Below are 19692 nucleotides of genomic sequence, written 5' to 3'. Positions count from 1 at the left end.
ATGACAAAGCCATATATGTTTTTAAATTATACTGCATTCTTCATTATATCCTGATGTTTGTTAAAGCACAGACAAAAAGTGATCATGTTCTAAGTGTCTTCTCATCTTTTATTTTTAAGGTAGTCTCATAAAGCTCTGGTCTCTGATCCATTGCTGGATTACTTGTCCCTCAACTAGAAGCTAAATTATTAAGTCTGCTTTATACTTTTCAGATTTGATAGTGGATATAAGATGTGTTGGTGTTTATCATGGGATCTGACAGAATAATTAGAGAGCACTATCTCATTTCTGGTTGCTTAAGTATTGAGAATAATAGGTGTAACTAAAAATGAAAAGAGGAAATGGTTTGCTAGTTTCAATAAAAAACCTTTTTACCCTCTCAACTCTCATGGGGTTCATTATTACTGTTATTCTTTAACAGTATCTCCACAGTTTTGCTGGTGATAGGTTGAAAAAATTGCTGTGTTGGTTGTAATACATGACGAGATTGGTAATGAGAGAAACAGGGTGTTGGTAGTACTCAGGTGTCCATATTAGAGACAGGTTTTGAGCTGCATGGCAAGTTTTACTGGCCTCAGTTTACTGATTCAGTAAAACCCATAGTCTTTCAAGGCAGAAGAAACTGGACTTCTTTGAAGCAAGCAAGAACAAGAAAAACCAGATCTTTTTATTAATGGAGGTTGGGAGGGGTATTCTTTGTCCACCTCGCATCCATTATAGTTGTCTTCACTGCAACATAGGTTTATATATCAGAAAGGGTTTTGCTTTGACCTATGGCCTCTAGGTAAGAGCTGGAGGGTAGCAATGGATGCCTGTAGGATAGCAATGATGAAGTCAAAATGTGCCCATGTTTGTTTTGTGGAGATAGAGGGAGATAAGGGTTCACAAGCCAATTTTCTTCTTGGAGTTAATCTATAAGATGCGTATTGCTGGAAAGATGCATGTACTATTTCTGTCTACAAGCAGGCTAGAAATGCAGGTGGATTACTTGATTACCTTTTGTGGCTCTCTTCCTTTTCCATCACACATGCATTAGATGCATTTATATAAAAAAATTGATCCAATGTACATGATTAAACATGACAAGCCTTAATCTCTGTTGCTAAGAGTGTGGGCTGGATAGGTAATGTGGTAGGTCTTTGTTTTTCATGTAAATACTTGCAATGTTCTTTTGCATTAAGTGTGCTGGGTTTTTTTCTTGACAGTTTAGTGATTAAAATCTACTCAGTTTTAAATAGGTGTAGTTGTGTAAATACTGAGAACAGAGTTAAATTAAAGAGAGAACTTTACCTTTTCAAGAAATTTAGTAGTAATAAGTGCTTATTTGATCTCTTACTTATGGCAAGTGATGGCTATTGGGTTATTTTGGCTGAAGGTTTCTGTGAAATATTTCATTTGCTTGTATGCCTTTTCTTTGAAAATTAGAAAAATATGCTAATTTTTAATTAGTTTATATTCTTGGGTCAGCAATGGTAAGTAGTAGTATTTTTATTCATGTCAGGGCAGAATCCACAGGTCCAGAGCTGTACTACTGAAGTTAGTTAGCATAACTATCCAGTTTGGGATGCGATTCCTGACTGACAAAGTCATGCTGGAGAGTGCCTCTGATGTTCACACAGGGATTTTTTGAGGGGGTTGTTTGTTTTTGTTTTGTTTGTTCTTTTGATTGTTGTATTTTAAGACCTTGGCTGTTTAGGTACTGAGATCCCCCTGTCCTGGGCACTTGGAGCTGTATCTGGGGCTTTGGGGTGGCATGGGAGAGGCTGGCTCTTGTTTTGCCTTTTTACATTATACTGCAGTGGTGACTATTAACATTGTATTGCAGTTTTATCAGATGCTCTCATGAGACTTTTATCAGCATTATATGAATTTCGATCGTGGCTGGTGCATTGGATGCATTTAGAATGACATTTTATGCTTGTTTTCAGAATTTAACTTACTTCTCTTTGGTGTTGACCAGGAGTTCCTCCTGAACTCCTGTGGTAAATAATCATGGTCAAGGTCAGCGATACAACACATTCTGATAAAGGCACATGAGCAGGCTTTCCAAAAATATGTGCTTGGAGTTGGGCCTTCCAAACCAAGTCATGTAGACATTGTCTTTTTTAAAAAATATATTTTATTCTTGCCTTTTAGTACAGTTACATCATATTTTCTTGTAGTAGTAGGACAGGAACAATGTCCATGCAGGGCAATTGATAATCTTGTGTTATTTCTTGTGGCCTTAATTCAGTGGTCTAAGGTGTGACTAGGAGAGATTTTGGTGTGTAGTACCTAAATAGGCCAGTCTGACTTTGAAAAGCAAAATCTCCAAGTACTGCTGCTAGATTACCATTTCTGAAAGGCAAGTTTCTTCTTTGTCTGTGTGAATACGGATGCATGCAGCTAACGCTGGTATATTTAAAAAAAAAAAAAAAAAAAAAAAAGAATAAAAAAGGTCTAAGCTGATTTATACTCAGTTGCATTTTGACTAGATGTATGCAGTCTTTCTATAAAGTGCTGCTTGTTAAAGAATGCCTGCTGGATATGTAGGTAGTGTAGAGGGGGGGTTTTAAACTGTTGCTTTTTGTCTTCACTCAGATTGGTATTAGTAATAGAAATGTCTTTGTTCTGTTCCCGCTTCATGTTGTGTGGGGTTTTGTCAGTGAGAAAAAGGCCATTCCTGTTCTCTTGCAGGGAAGAGAGCATTTTGGAGATTACCAGAGCTTCAGACTGTATTTTTTTGCCTGCTGATGATTTTGGTCTGTTTGGCTGCCCTGTCTATCACTGGACTGGTCTAATGCAAAGAAGCTGCTGAGATGCCACCTTTCTCAGGCCAAGAGTATTTACAAGACAATGGTGAGAGGCTGCAGCATGCTGGAGGGGTTGAACTGTCACTGGCCGGAGTTAGATCCTTGTTGTATGATGCTCCTCACCCACCCCTGTGCCCTTCACTGCACTGGGTGCCCCACAAAAACAGGGGCCATGTTAGCCTGCTGCTGGGGCTGGTTTGGGGTGCGAAAGGACATGGTGACTAGGTTTGGCCAAAGTAGCCTGCACCTACAAGAATGGTATTTCAGTGGTGTTTTCTTAGGACTATTTTGTTTCCTGTTTGTGGCTGGGGGAGATGACCTTCAAGAAAAGAGCTGCTGCTGTTTGCTCAGATATTTCTAGGAAGTTTCCATAGCACTTCTGTTCAGCAGCAACTGCCTGTGCTGCCAGAAAGCAATGGTAGTCCTTAGATGTCCTGTTTAATACACAAACACTGGTATTCTGTCAGTTTGATCCTGAATAATGGAGTACAGATTACCTTCATGTATATTAAATGACAGCAGATACTGAATTGTATGGAAGATCACCAAACCCAGCAGGGAATATACCTTTGCCTTCACTAGCTCTGATTTTCAGACAATGCCAGTGCGTCATGTGCAGTCGCAACAAATTAGTTACCTACGTTACCCCATCCTTTCTCAGCTGCCTGCTTTAGGATGCCCAGGGATGTTTCATCAACATGCTCGTTCCACTTGCCTTCGTTTTGGGAGCTGCTGGCTCGCAAAAGATTGGGGTGCGCTGTTGCAGTTGCACCAGTTTTATGGCCGCCTGTATTTAATTGTTGTTCTTGACATAGCAATGGGTGTACAGCAAAGAGTGGGCACAGTAAGCTTGAACTTCTTTTTATGGGCGATAATATTTAAAAGCTAAAATGTAACAGTATTTCGGTTGTGAATACATGGAAATTGTGTGTACTGCTTAATGTGTTTCAGAAATCCCTGTTACTTTTCTTCCTTAAATACAAGAAAACAGGCGTGTAATGCCTCGTTGAAAGAAGTCTGTAGGGGTGCTTTGTGAGGGTCTTAATTAAGGGCTTTGAAAGACTAAACAAAAGGAAAAAGAAAATGCTACAGGGTTATTGTTATTCCAGCCCATTGGCTCAGCGAGCTGACCATCCATTGGTGCCTTCTGTCCATTTGGGAGCTGAATGACACTTTTGTTTGTGGTTAACAGAGGTGAAAGAAGCCAATTATTGCCTGTCTTTTCCACAGGGCAGCTGCAGACGGATTTCACTGCAGGCAAATACGGACTTTTCTGCCACAAGGATGGTTGTGATGACAGTTATTTTTTGTGGAATTGTATGAAAGAAAACAGATTTTTTTCTCCACACCCCCCCCCCCCCCAGTGACTTGTGTAGATGTTTTTTGAAAACTACTGTGAATATGCCGTTGTGGAATGGGAATGTGTCCCCACGATAACAGCGTACTTGGCTTTTTCTCAGGGTGTCTGAGAGGGTGAGGTTTTTTGGATTTCTTTTTTCTCCTCTTATTTCTTTTGTATTTTTTTTCTTTGCAATTGCAGTTAATTTTAACTAGAGGGGGGTTTCTAATTGGTGTGCAGTGGGCATTAACCTTCTTATGGCTGCCATCTCAGGCTGTGCTGATTGCTTTGTGTGCCATAGTGATGGAAGGACAACCTCTGCAGGTTGCTGTTGTAGGACTTCCTAAAATACATGTCTGCATGCCATTAGGGACCTCAGAAAGCGTTCCTGTGCCTGAAACTTGCCGTCCCTTCTCCCACATCTCTGTTGGTTGGACCAGTGCGCTGTAAAATCCCTGCCCACATCTCTTGCTTTCTAAATTCCAAATTTTTTCCTTTCTCCTTTTTTTTTTTTTTTTTTGTTTGTTTCTTTGAGCTTTTACTTGTAGTTTAAGTTTGTGAAAAGACTTGGTTGATGAATAGCCAGGTTCACCAACTGTTTTGATTCTAGAGAAGTCTCTTCCAGTTGAGGGCAAATATTGAGGAAGGACCCATGTTTCAGTTAGAGTTGATCCATCTTGGTTTGTTATGATGATAGACTTCTCAGCATGTTAGCTGCACAGGAGGCCTCATGGTGGTTGTGGTAGTCTCTTTGTGTAGCCATCTAAAATCTGTATCCAGGCATGGTTCCTCATATAGTATATATATAAAAAGGATGGTGCTCATCATCTTATGTGGCTTTCTGCTGCAGGTGAATGAAGAGTCTTGCCTTTTGTCCTTCAGCCTTCTGAGGTGGAAATTGTTTGTGGACATTAATCCTTCATCTCCTGGTGCCTTAAGAAGAGCTTTTGTGCTTTCAGTTGGCTTCTATTCATCCAGATTGAATATTTTCCTTTACAGATTTTTTTTACTGGATGGCTTGCTATGTACAGACATGACTGCTCCTGCCAGTTGCCCCTGTATTGCCAGGCCACATTGATTGAAGTTAGTTGTCTCTCCCATGAGCTTGGCATGGTGCAGACAGCCTCACTTGAGGCTCTTGATGGAGGATCCATCCTTTCTGGAGGATGTAGCTCTGTGGGCTCTTGTTATCTGTTGGATGGTGTCAGTGGTAGGGCTGTACCTTCACCAAGTTCTCAAGAATATGAGTGATGCGAATGTGTGCAGTTCTGTGATATTGCTAAATGGTTTTTACTGCAGACTTCGGGGGAGAAAACCCACTGTTATGTATGTGCCCACCACAGGTGCTGTGTCACTGTAAATCATGAACTTTGATTTGCAGTTCATGATTTACATCATGAACATTTAATAAAGCATATTATGTTGCTTTAACATGACAGCAAATGGAAGTTGGGAAGGTAGGAGGGAATAAAAGCTGTGCCACTTGGACCACTGAGCAGAGAGTTCTGTTTTTTCACAAGGGAAAACATACTTTGTGCTTCTTGAAATGAAATAATTTGCTCTAAGTCAGGTAAGAATGAGATAATTCCTGACTCTCCTTATACAAGAAGAAATAAAATTGGTTTAGAATGCTTCCTTGACATCCCTTGTTCAATCCTATGCTGTTGGAAGTAGAACCCGTACCTGTAGCTCTTCTCTAAGAGTGCGCTGGCAGACATTTTGTGCAGCTTTCATTTCAATTTGTGTCTAAGGGTCACTGGAATGTGAGGTGGATGCTCAGCCCATGTATTTACGTGTGTAAGGGCCTTGGCCATCCGTCTCAAATGAAAAGGGGAATGTAGCTGAAACCAGAATAACTGTAAAGGCTCGGAGGCTGTTTGGATTCTTGTCTCGAGCTACACATCTTGTCAATAAGCAGCAACCCTCTCTTTACCATCTGGTAAAGGTATCAACTTCAGAGCATTTCAGGCAGACTTTAACCTTCAAATGTCACAAAGTGGAAGTTATTCTTCTGTTCAGGTACTGTGTGGTGGTTGATGATCAATATTTTCCATAATCTGAGTTTTACATCATATCAAAATGTGCTTTGTCAGCTACTTTAAGATGCCTTGGAAATTCCTACGTAAAAGCACATTTGGTTCTATAAAGGCCATTCCAGGTGCTGCCACAAAATCTATTTTGACACTAGAAAGCTGTACTGTGTGCTTTTAGTTTTCCCACAGTATGTAGATAATTATAGTGCTGTATTGCAGGAAAAGGTTCATTTTTTTTTTTTTTCCTCCTAGAAATAATTTTTAGTTAAATCCCAAGTTGCATGGTACATGTTATGTGCAAGTGAAAAAAAATCTTAGATGCTGAACCTGTTGTATATATATTTGGACTGATTGAGATGTTTACATTTTGTCTTCTGGCTTCATTGTGTCAGTGACTGTGTTCATACACCATTTTTATTTTGCTCTTTTTGCTTGTAGCCTTCTAAAAATGTAGGGCTTACCCAGACTTCTGAGGCTCAGGTTGCTTTCTAAACATTGGGTGGGACAGACTAGGAGACCAAAATAAACCAGAGGAAAATGAATAAAATCCAAAGTACTTAGAGTTACTAAAGTTGGCATTTTTATAAAATGGGATGTGTAGCTGTTGGTGTTCTCTTTCTGTAACAGATCAAAAGCACAGAGTGAAAATGCAACAGAAGATTTTGATGTGAATGTATGTGCGTAATGATAGCATTGCTTTTCTGTCAGATTGAAGTGCTGAGCTCTGTCTGGGCAGCTCAGAAACATCAGCAGCTTTATCCTTCCCTTCCTTGCAGAGATGCAGAAAAAATTATTCTCCTTTGAACCTGGGGTTTGTGAAGGAGAATCAACCTGTCCAAACCCACAAAATGAGTATCTGCTGGGGCAAGGAACTGAAGCTCTGTCTAGAGTTGTAATGGGGAGGTTTTGGGGTGAAATGTTTGTTGTAGTAAATACTGTGTCGCTAGGTGGAGGGAGATGTGGTGTCCGTAGAGTCCAAAGGGTGAGTGTGGCTCCCTACAGTCATGTAGAGGTGGTTTAAGTTTTATGGCATTGCCCTTGAAGCTATTAAGTGGAACGAAACATGCTTTCTAGGTGTTTGTGGTTATGCAGCAGGGACCTGAGACTGGAGGGGAGGACACACAGATCTCATTAAACTGGTTAGATGACATAGTTTGCTGATGTTCCTAGTGTTTCAGCAATGGTTCTTCACAGAAGTTTTTGATAAGGAGCAAAATGCTTGAGAACTTCCTCACTAGTAGTGGATAAAACCTTGGCTTGGTAACACGTGAAGTGTCTGTGTTCAGTTTAGTAATATGTGATTTAAATTAAGACTTGCATGTTTGTCTAACCTGGGGCTTATGTAACGCATTAAAGAAAAGTCAAAGTTCGAGTAATTTAAAAATGGCATAGTTATCTTGGTGGTTGATGGTTCAGTATGACTCCCCAGTGGTAAAGACAATTGTTGCAACTGGCAGTGCTGCCCTGTTTTAACTTGGTTGCAAACACAGTGTTAAACTTTATTTACTTAAAACATGGCAAATACCTTTCTGTAAAACTCCTTTAGGGAATCTGGTGTTGATCTCATCACAGGTATAGCTACATATTATGTCTTCTTTTAGCGTGAAGTTCCCACTGTCTCTTTCAGTAGCTTTCCTCTTTCCTACTGCCACAGGTATCTGCTGCTCCATAGGTGTGCTGGCACAGCTCTCTCCAAGGCCATGCTATAGAGAAGAAAGCTGACCCCATCCAAAAAACCAATAACAGGCCAAAACCCAGTAATGTTTTTACTTAAATCCAGATTATTGCAATGATCTGATTATAGAGTGCTGCCTGTAAACAATTCCACTGTGGAGGTGGAAAGCAATGGGAATATAAGCCAATTTCCTTTGTGAGAAAGAAAACATATCATACGACTACACCCTGGAGATGTAATAAGTTGAAGCCTTAAACATGTAGTCTGTTGTTGTGTTTTCTATTACCCTTTATGTGTAGAGAGCTATGGATTAAAAAATAATAATAAAAAAACAAAAAAATCCTTCTGCTTATTTTCAATGGCTTTTAAAATCATCTAAAGCCTTTCCAGAAATGATGGTAGTAATGAACAGTTTAGATGTGTGTTTTGGGCAAAGATGATTCCAGTTTCAAGCCCCTTACTTGGAGAGCTGTTATTCAGCCAGTTTATGTGTACGAAAGTATTCTTCATAGTTTTCCATAGCTGGAAGAGACATCAATGAAATGCAGAAGTATCGCTAATAGGAGGATAGCATTTTGAATACTTGCACCAGGTTTACACCTTGCCAGATTTACAACTTGCCTTGGCTTTGTGCATAGCCTGAGCTGTACTGTCTGGAGACAGGAGCCAAACTGGGTAAAGTGCAGAAAACATGCAGTTGGCATGAAATAATGACATTGTTCAGATTTCACTCCCCCCAAACAACTGCTGTGCTAGTTGCAGGGCATGATGAGCCTGCAACTTTCAGGCCAGAAGGTAGCTGTGGTGAAGCCGTGTTTGGAGCTTCCCTAGTAGTTTGGTGGTAGCAGCACAGGGAAGGTTGGTTACAGATCAGGGATGTGAATGATCTGAGTTCCTGCTTGGTTTTGTTCATGGATTTCTTCATGGTCTTGCACAGGTTGATTAGTCCTATTTTGAGATGGATATTCACAAACATAAGAAGAGTATCTCAGCACTGGCTTGCCCTCAGACTGCTTGACTAATGTGCCTGTCACACTCGTGGCCTGATATTTTTTTGTACTCAATTCCCTGCATTCCTGTATTCTGGAGAGTAAATAATTATAAAACCATGAATAATGCATAATTTTACTATCAGCTATAAATAATCTCTTAACTATGTAAGGGAAATGCTCTTGCACTGAAAGACATTTTGTTTCCTCCTCCTCCAGTTTACAATAAGCCCTTCCTTCAGCCCGTAATCCGCACCAAATGTGTGACTCTTAAAAATTAACCGAAGAGCATGTTAACTTGTGCTATAGTCCTATTCCAGGGTACGATCTCTTTCATAATAACGCAGTGGAATTTTTTTCTGGGTTAATTCCCCACCATGTGTCAACATAGGCCATTAACCGTATGTGTGATTGCTTAATGGCTGGCCTGCAGTGACTCAAATACCAGTTCCAAATAGGCCTTTGCATACAAGTATTGTTCTCTCTAAGATCTTGATGATGGCTTGATTGGCACATGAATAGGGTACATTAGAGCTAGTTACTGTGTCTGAAAGAAAGCTAAGACATCACATTGGAAGAAAAAATAAAAAAACAACATAAAAAACCAACAGGTTGATGTGACATGGGAAGGAGGAGGCAGGAGAAATGACTTAGAGATATGGTGGGGGAAAGAGGGGGATGTTACTTCCCTTGCAGGAACAGACCTGTCTGAATTTTTTCAGCCTTTCTGTGGCTGTCAGTGAAAATGTACGTGCTACTTCTGCAAAATGCTTAAAGCTTACTGGAATCAACAGGATTTATGTGGGGTTGTTTTTTTTTTTGTATTTGTACTGAGAAAGGGCTCCATGTACTGCTGTTTGCTAAAACATTTGAGTATCTCAATCCCCTCTTAATAGCCAGGGTTGGTGGGTAGCCTGATGTTTGATTGCTTCTGTGAAAAAGCAGTTTAAGTGCTTCATCCCCAAGTGAGCAGTGACACAAATGTCCCAGTTAGTTTGAGCCACAGAAAAGTGGATGGAAACATTGCACATAACTTCTTGCATATCTGTTAGAGTGTAATTTCTTTCTGCTGCTAGCAAATGGAGTGAACCTACACATCTAGCAAAGGAGAAATTGTCAAAAGAGTCTCCTGTCCTGTTGTTCTGCTAAAAAAACCAACCAACACCCCCAAAAAAACCAACCCAAAAACCCAGGGAAAAGAAAGGTAATTAATTTGGTTTGAAAAGGACATGGGGGGTAGTTGCTGGGCATAGCACATGAGAGCGGCATTGGGCGACTGGAGAGGACTCCAGGCTCTGCTGGCAACTTTTGGCAGCTTACCGCACCTTTCCGTGCCTGTTTTCTTGTCCGTTTGCAGTTTGTCTCGTCCATTTAAGCAGAAAACTCTTCTAGGTGAGGAGTGTCTCCAACTGTGTATTTGTACAGTGCCAATCACGTTGATATGTTGAACTAGGGCCCCCTTAGCTTCTTGTTGCAATACAAACAAGAGATGATAAGACGTTGTGCTTGTTAGAGAGATAGTATGAGTACTTAGGAAATAGCAAGTGTATTTGCTGGGTGGGAATGCAACCTCTGTCTTATTTAGCTAGTCACTGCAGATGTTGACTAAGGCTTTAAGTATTTGGATATATCCTTTCTTACAAGAACGTTTCCTAGAAGAAGTGGGAAAGGAAATGTGCTCATAATTGAAAAAATGGCATGGCTGATAGGCTTTTTGTGACTGCAAAATGGGCTGTGAATACAGAACAGGTTTCTGTGCCTTTTTTAGTGTTGGAGGTCTCTGGTCATGTCAAAAGCAGTAGGACCATACTTAAGGTACTTGGGGAGAGATGGAATCACAAGGAGAAAAATGTACATTAATGCAATAATTACTTTCAAGTTTTCCATTCTGTTTTGTCATTAACAACCTTGTCCATGTTAAAAGTAACAATAGGTGATGGTTAGAAGGAGAAAAATGTGTTGGGGCATGGCAGTGAGGATTGGAGGATATCAGATAGTTAATGCTGTGGAGTCCTTGGCTGTTCACGTACCCAGAGGTGCCCTTGAGCTGGGCTCTCCCCCGCGAGAGATGGGCACCGGCAGTTGTGCAGAGCTGTCAGAAGCTGGTTGAAGGTAAATGTTAAATACAATACCAGTCTAACATATTGGGGCATCAGTGTCCTATTACCATATAAACATTAGCTAATAGTATAGGCTGAGGTAGCCAAATCTTGCAGTAATACATGTATGCAGTATATAAATGGTAAGAAATAAATTACTCAGTGTATTACTTTAACTTTTTCTTTAAACTCAAACATTACTGGAAGCCCAAACACTTCCCAAGTGTAGACTCCTCTGTAAACATCAGATTTCCTTTGCTTGATATTTTTTTGCCTCCCGTTCATGATTTCTAGCTGTTGGGATTGGTACATCTGGATGTAATACATACCCATGAATTTTAGCTGCACTCATTGGATTCATGGTGCAGTCCGTTACCATTCCGAACAGTATCTGTGAGGACGTGCTTCTAGAAGAGAATTTTTTGCCGCTTGTTATCAGGCAGATAGAGTAAAACAACAAAAAAACGACCCAAACTTTTAATTGAATTAATTTAATTAGAATTTCCTTGCTGATCCTCTAGGCTTTCTATGTTTTCATTATATACTGAATACAATTAAGACATGGGACAGTATTAATGCAAACTCATCTACTGCATCACTTCAGTGGTTTTATGTTCATCGTGAAGGAATTGGCTAACCAGGGCAGAACAGTAGGTCTAAACTAGGATGTAATTCAGCTCCTGGTTTCCCCTGGAACTGATTGCTGAAGTGTGTGATTTGGTTGAATTACGTTGGTTTTAATCATGTGAGCGTATTTCTACAAGGAGCTTGGCACCAAAGGTGTTTCTTCAGCACCGTGGCACTGCAGGACAACTTAGATTGGTCTAGCCTTGAGTTTCCCTGACTTCTCCTTTCCTCCCCTGCCCACCCTTCGCTCCAGGTAGTTCTGCTGGTTAATGCAGATGTGACCTGGATCAAATTCGAACCACTGGCATACAGCAGCATCTACTTCTGTCCCTGTTTTTTGGATAATTGGCAGAGAATTGTTGGTCTGGTATACTGACAAAAATACCTGCTGCTTTGTCTCGTTGATCTTCACCAGTGTCAACATAATCAGGACATTATCCACCTATCAGTGGTCCTAGTGGTAACTGGTGGCTGATTGTTGCTGAATGTTTTCTGTCATGTTGACTTGCATTTGCAGTAACCTGGTTTACTGAATGTAGTTTGTAAAGATAATAACAGCTCCAGCTTTTCCTAGTACTACTGAAGCTGAATACCTGGGGAATTTTACATAAGACTAAGACCTTTTACCTAATGGTTTCTTGCAAGTAGGTAGGAGGGCTTTATTCAAATATAGATAGCTCTGCCTAAATCATTTTGTAAGTGTTATAATTAAATAACTCAGTGGCAGAGGGCCCAGACCTTGGAAAAGACTGAATGGAGCCTACAGTATTACATGCTATTATCTATCAGCAAACAGGTTAAGCTTGCTCAGAGGGAGTATTTTATAGGATTTTAAAGGTGCCTTGTTGAAACATGATCTTCGTTCCTTCAACAGCCACTCCTCTCTCTCTCTTTTATTCCTTCCCTCTCCCCCTTTCCTTCTAAACTTTACAAAACATAGAGGTTAGGTGATATCCAAAAAGAAGTTAGCTATTAACGAAGTGCAGGGGAGCACGGGGTGGAGGAAGTATTTTGGTTTTATATTTTAAGCAGCCAATCTTGATTGGGCTTGGCCTCAATGTAATTTTCCTTTTCTGTAGCTAAATATTTCATGTTTTTCCAGCTGAAGAACTTTTGTACAGTATTTTTGGAGTATTTTAAGTAGTTAACATGCCTTCGGATAGAGTGCATGAATGTGGTAGGTAGGAAGGGGCATGCACCCCCAGTTCAGGGCAAATCCAGGTGTTAATATTCAAGGCTGCAACACAGGATCAAGAGTTTAGCACCCACATTTCTGAGTTCTAGATGTGCCAGCGTAACAGAGTTGCGGAGCAAGCAAGGTTTCTTTGCATAAAATATGCATACCTTTTGGCTGGGGCGATGCAGTGAAGAACAGTGGGTATCATCAAAACAAGGCTGCAGCAGCTAAATGTCCTTCAGATAGACTGGCATAGTTTTCTTTTCCAATGCCCATCAACTATTGTGTGTTGTTAGCTTTCATTCTCAGCCTGTATCTTGGGCTAATTTGTTTATCCTTTTTTGCCTGTCCTTTCTGTAGCCCTCTACAGGCAGTCTATGTTTCCCATTTTGTGGTCCTTCTTTGTTGTTGCAGCTTTTCTTCTCGTGCAAGAATTATTGTTCCCTTACTCTGTTTGTGCGAGATTCCCACTCTGGCCGTCGTTAGGAAGTTTAGGATAAACTTCAGGCTGCTTGATGGTAGAGGCAATGGTTTAAAATGAGAGCGAGAGTTGTGTCCTGCAGGAGATGCTGTGAGAAGCTGTGCATTACATCTAATTCTCTTTTGCCTGATACCACGGATGGAAGCTGTGACTGAAGCCACTTTCTAAAGATAAGCAGGAGTTTCTATTTTTAAGATGTGACAGAATTAGTAAGTTGCCATTTGTGATGGCAAGTATTTCTGCTCATCCTGAAGCCTGGGGGAGTTTGAATGTGGTTAGTGGTAGAATAAAGAATCTTTAAAAAAAAAAAACCCAAACTGACAACCAAAATATCTCATCAGGGACTGGAATTTTTGCACAGGAGTATAATAAAAAAGCTTAAGTACATTATATTGCCTAGTTCAGGTTTCTGAAGTCTCTGCTGCTGGGTGCTTTAAGAGTAGTTTAAATCTATGCAGAGAGGAGATGTGGTGCTGTGTATTTTTACTGTATCTAGCAAAGGTGCTTTCCTCTCCCAAGTTATTTTATCTCATTTGATGCCTATTTTCAACAGAGGGAGGTTTCATAGCTTTTAGCATCTGTGCTGGTTACTGTATGTACAAGTATTTGTAAAGACTTCATGTGTCAGTGTTGGGTGAAAGCAGGGGACTTTGCTGAACTAAGATGGAAATAAAGATTAAAGGAGCTGTCTGAATAACCTGAAGGAATCTGCTGAAGCATGCTGCAACCAACAGATGACTGCTGGAGTACCATGGCTTTTTCACCTCTGGCCTGTAAAAATTAGTCTCTACAGCACCTGGCATAGTGAAATAACATTTTCAGTACTTGTTTTAGTTGCGTTTTGGTGGGGCTTTTTTTCTCTGTTCTGTATTACCTTCCTGGAAGAAGGATAAATCTTCTGACCAAGTGCTAGAGCCTTATTTGTTGTTCAGAACTGCAGCCACGGCAGCAATAGCACTGGAGGAAGGAGCACGCTGTTGTTTATATTCTGGTGTTACATCCCTCCTACCTGAAATGGTGAAACCAGTTGTAACTATAAGCCTGTGATTCATGTTATCCCTGACACGTAGCCTCTTCTTGCTGAAGAAGTTACCACCTTCAGCTGCTCATCATTTTAGTTTTGATGCCAGCTCCTTGCCTGATCACACCCTTGAATGTTTCCAGGGATGGGGAACATCTACCACCTCTCTGCCTTGGTTAAAGTTGGTTAGTGAGCGAAGATTTAGCCTGGCTGCTTTGTACAGATAAGCTCAGTTAATGGCTAGCTGCTGAAAGGTGCAGGTCTACCTCGACTTCTCCTTCATTTTCCTGACAAATCGATGGTGTAAGCCCACAACATCTCTGTCCTCATCTTTCCCCTCTTTAAGCTGTTGTTTTGTGTTGTGCTTCCCAGGCAAAACAACCTAAATATAAGCATGGGGCTGAGTTCTGATTTCAAGACAAAGCTGTAGGTTGTCAGGGCTGGCAGGTCATTCTGCAAAGGGATAAAAGAACAAGAAATTAAAGAGATGCCTTTCAGATACTGAGTCAGAACTTCAGTGTGCCAGTAAAATCTATGGCGACTGTGGGGCTTCTTTGGTGGTCATGGGGGGTGGTGTTTTGGTGGTGATCAAAAGATTTGTAGGTATTGTGCTGTTTTGGGGGGCCTTAGGTCTGGGTGTAATAACCTAGTCCAGAGAGGGTCCTTCAGCAGAGTCCTGCTGAAATGAGGCATTAGGCAACTGCTGATGTGAGCCTGCCGTTGTGTGATAGCATCATTGCCATGGTTACTGCCAGTGTCTTCCAAATTAAGTAGCTAAACTTTTTAAAGAGTAGTTATTAAGTCATCTAATTTTAGTGATATGGGTATTTGATAATATTGTTTGTAAATTACTGCATTGAAGCTCATGAACTTCTTAATATTTTATTACCAGAAAATTGTGCCCCTGAACTCATTCTTCGACTGAGGATATTCTGTAGAGTGAAGTGAAAATTAAAAAACCTATATGTATACACACACACACACACACACACGCACATATATATATATAAACCAAAACAAGTGTCTGGTTTTGGCTTCTACAGTTCCTTGTGGTTTTCCTTTCTATGTGTTTTTTTTTTTTTTTTGCTGATAGTGCACTTCAAATAAGATTAATTTTATCTAGCAGTTTTTCAAAGTGTGCTCTACCCAAGTCTGTTAATGGGTGAGGCATTTGCAATCACACTTATAATTTCTGCAGCAAACCTGCTTTTACATAATGCTTTTAATTAAAAAAAAATTTGATTTAGAACTAATGTGGTGATCATGAAGAAATTTAGGAAGTCTATGAATTAGTACTATAAAGATTGGCTTTTTTTACTGAGTAGGAGTGACTGTTGCTTGCAGTGAAGGCAAATGCCGAAACTTGGTCATAATTCCAGACTTTTAGCAAGGCATCGTGATAAACAGCCTGTGAAGATTGACGTGATAATGCTAAGGACAGAATTTCAATGCATCTTTGTGCATCTTTCTGTTATAAGTGTAGCTTTGCTGAAACAAAAATTTCAATAGGATTTGGGAATATTGATGATGCTTTACACGTCTTTGTTATTAAGTGTTCTTTTTCATGCTTACATCTGAAGAGTCTACTCCCTATATGGAAATTGTAGATGCTAACTCACAGGCAAAAATCATTCTTTGCTGACTTCAGAACCCAGAGAAAGCCAAAATTGTGTCAAATTTGGATTTGACCTACAAATTAGACCTACAGATTTGACCTACAAATTAGACCTACAAATTTGACCTACAAATTAGACCTACAGCCATACTGTAGGTCTACATGGTTTCCATTGACTTTGTTTAGGATTGCATGTGACATTTGTGAAAATCAGGCATTTTTTGCTCTGGAACTTCAAGACCATTGCTTTCAGACAGATGTGATTTCTTACTTGTTCTGCCCCAAAGAGCTGTCACATAGTGCAACAGATGTGGTTGCAGTCAAAACCATTGACCGACTGATGGTTAGTCGTTCATGAAGTGCTTTCTGATGATATGTACTGTTGACTTACTACCACCATTTAATATACAATAGTAGGGTTTTATATCACCTGGACAGTCTTTTGAGAGAGTTGTGATTTGCTTGCATGGGTTACTATTTCTTAGGATTCATGTAGAGTCTTCACTCCCTGCTTGCTCTTCTGCTCTATTCATAAATGCTTTCTAGTTGATAGTGACAGGGATGTGTAGTCCTTTGGAAAGGAGAGGGCTGGCCTGGATGTGTGAAGCACATGTATTCATGATGATTTGAAAAACGCCTATGGAGGGTAGGGCGAATCAAAGTTGCAGACTCCTGTGGAGCAGACAGCTGGCGATTCATATATGCCATACTTCTATTTACTTTCCTGAACAAGAAGAAAAACGTCACCCACAGCAACTGCACCATCTTACAGTACCCAAGCTGCTGCTGAGACACAAAGAACCTCTTAAAGCATGTAGGCTGTAGAGTTAAGAAGTAAATCATCTTCCAGTTCAGCTTCTTCTGGAGCTTAGTGAGGGAGTCAGTTGTGCCATAGTGGATTTTCTTGGTCCTTTTCTCACAATTGGTTTGGTCTGTGTGTGCTGAACCTTATTTTAGTCTCAATTGGTCTTGAGTTATGTTGGTGTACAGTTGCTCTTGAGTTATGTTAGCGTACTCTTAATAACTCCTGGGGAATAACTCTCTTGGTTTACACCTGGATGTGAGCAGTGAAGCCTTGGCCTGCTACTTAATAAACATTTAAAGAAACAATTTCATCTAGATTACATGTTAAGAGTGCGGTGTTCGTATCAAGGGTTGCTGAGGGCCTGTGCTGCCAGGTCAGGGCCAGTAGACCATTTGCCAATTACTTGTTAATCTGAGCATAAATTCACTGACATCAGTTGACATTGTCAACTGCCGTGGGGGAAACCTTTTTTTCCCCCAGTAACTATGGCGTGTTTTAAATAGTGCATTCTGTTGTCAGTATAAATAAGGAAACTTTTTTTCATGAGCTATGTTAGACATTATGGTCTGGCAGCTGGAGGGGTAATGTGGGCACTTCTTGCAAAAAGTGGCTTAATTAGCTGCTGCAACATTTTTGGCAGGTTATATGGTACTGACGTGGCATTGGGTTCATCACAGTATGAAAGGAGGCACAAATGCCTTGGATGTTTGTGCACAGAAGCAGCACCAGCCCCTCCACATGCTCCTTGTTCCCCTTAGGGGCCTGACTTCCAATCTCCTAGGGTCAGCACGGAGTCCTGTCATGAGTGTGAGCCATGGAAGATATCCTGAATGTGAAACTTTTTATTTGTCATGAGCTGTGTTTTTGCTGCTACAAAATAGTTCTTCAGGGATTTGTACCTTCCCAGTATAGCAGGAAGAGTCTAAGTTGCCTTTTCTCTGCCTCATCAGAAGTGATAATTCCAGTTGAGGCAGATGTTTGGAAGGAGAGGTGGCTATGGATGGGCTGAGAATGTCTGCCCTAGCAGTAGGTACTTTATTCTGACATTAAGCATTTTGGGTGGCAAGCAAAATCTGCTGTCCTGAATGCAGTGACCAGCCTTTCAAGATCTTCCTAGAGGAGCCTCAGTGTTACTGATTGACTATCAGTGAGATGGAAGGGGTGGTTTAGTTTTGTTTGTTTCTTTTTACCCAAAATCTGTGGGGAGGTGGCACATGGATGCTACAGAACAGTGTGTGGAAGCAGGGAGGGCTGTACGTAGCCTCCCTGACTTGCTCATTAAACTGCATATTAAAAACAACAGAAAAAGCAGTAACCAAGTGGAAAGTAAGAACTTGGGTTATGTCATGAATTGTTAGGCAGTTATTAGTTTAATTATCAAACTGAATTGTTTTCGTGCTACTTTTACTCACATTGAGTAATAACTTGCTTTAGGATGGGATTATCTGTGATGGTTGTGTAGGTGTGAACTGAGGTGATGGCACCAGGTTTGCCACTTACTGCTCCTTTGGAAAGAAAAAAGCTGAACAGGTCTGCATACCTATCATGTAAGCACTTGCCGCTCGCCTGTCTCTGCTCACAGACTGAGAATGAAATCTGCTTAAAACTATTACCTCGGGGACTTCTATAAGTTTTGTAGAAGGAAAATGACTGTGGTAGAGCTAGGACATGTTTCTGCTACTCTTGTCAGTTGTTCCAGAAGCCCTGTTTGCCAGAAGCTGTTTATTAAGTCCTAATGCTTTTTTTTTTTTTTTTTTTTTTTAAGACACTGTGGGATGAAAATTTGCATGTGGGTGGTCACAGTCTTTTTTATTATTATTATTTTCATATGATGTGGTTGTAGAGTGGTCTTAATCCTCTGTGCTTAAAATTGTGTGCATGTGTAAGTTGGTAAAAATCAGTACTGGGGATAAGAGTGCTGTAGAGCCTCTTCCATCCATGCATACCCTGTAGTTTCACAGGAATTTTCTTTTGCTTTGAGGTGTCAGAGAACTCTTCTATCAGCTTTCCATTATGTAGGTCTTTGCTGCAGCTGGATTCTTAAATTACTGTGCTTTGTAAGTTCAGGATGCAAATTACTAGAAAGAGATACTACTGTGTGATGCTGGAATTTACTTTTTTTTTTGTTGTTGTCATGCAATCTGCCTAAGCTTTCTTTTTCTCCTCCTTTTGCTAGAGTGTAAAAATCCTTTCCCGTTTATTGATAAATCTGTCTGCTTTTCTTCTCCAGAGATATCAGCATGAATAACATCACAAGGCTACCGGAGGATGCATTCAAGAACTTTCCCTACTTGGAAGAGCTGTAAGTATTTCACACATGTTCAGGTTTTGCTACAACATCAGATGGCTGTGTAAAGTGGAAAGTGGGTGGGGAAATAGTGTTGAGTTGAGCTGCGAACAGAGAAGGCAATTATGCTTTAAAAAAATAATCCTGTACATGTTTGGAAACCGGAACAGTAAATGCTACTTACAAGGGGCTTTTTACGGTAATTATTTTAATCATGGCTAGAGTGATGACACATACTAATTACAGTGTTATCCAAAGATAACACAAGAGGTGTGTAATTACCATTGTTTCTGAAGGAGCTACAGTATAGCTGTTGCATAAGTTCCATAAAATATATGTTGTTTCATTTACTGAGCAGCTTGCTCCCATTGCCCCTGTAGGCTGCAGGTGCAGTCCTCACAAGCCCATCCTGACCTACATCAGAAATTCAAGTCCTGTGGCACAGGGCTTCTTGGTTTTAGTTTCCCTGGGAGAAATAATTCTCCACTTTCCATCTTCCTCTCGCTCCACTCTTTTTTTTTTTTGTTAGCTTTTTATTAAGCTTCACTGAAGTGATACTTCGATTTCTGAATCCTTGAGCTGTGCTGCGGCTCATGTGCCTGGTGTTCTATTGAACCAAAGTCTTCACTGAGATGCCTTTGCCAAGTTGAAGCACCCTTTCACATCATAGCCCTGAATTACACTGCGTTTCAGACTCAATGAACAGCGACAAGGCTTTGACTTCCAATTGCTACTTTAATATGTACTCTGAT

At 40.5% G+C, this 19692-nt stretch overlaps 1 protein-coding gene across 8 annotated transcripts in view; it reads left to right on the top strand.

Annotated features, from left to right (window-relative positions):
- The window catches only part of LGR4 (leucine rich repeat containing G protein-coupled receptor 4), an 89447-nt gene that overhangs the window by 25388 nt on the left and 44367 nt on the right, over window positions 1-19692 (top strand). For all 8 annotated transcript variants that reach the window (XM_080618042.1, XM_080618043.1, XM_080618041.1 and 5 more), the window contains one exon: window positions 18884-18955. In XM_080618042.1, coding sequence (XP_080474168.1) covers window positions 18894-18955 — 62 coding nt within the window. In that variant the 5' untranslated portion in view covers window positions 18884-18893. The remainder of the gene's footprint in view (window positions 1-18883; window positions 18956-19692) is intronic.

This window comes from Psittacula echo, assembly GCF_963264785.1.
Source record: "Psittacula echo genome assembly, chromosome: 5".
NCBI lineage: Eukaryota > Metazoa > Chordata > Aves > Psittaciformes > Psittacidae > Psittacula > Psittacula echo.
Note: the sequence above shows the minus strand (reverse complement) of the source record. Positions and strands in the feature narration are given on the sequence as shown.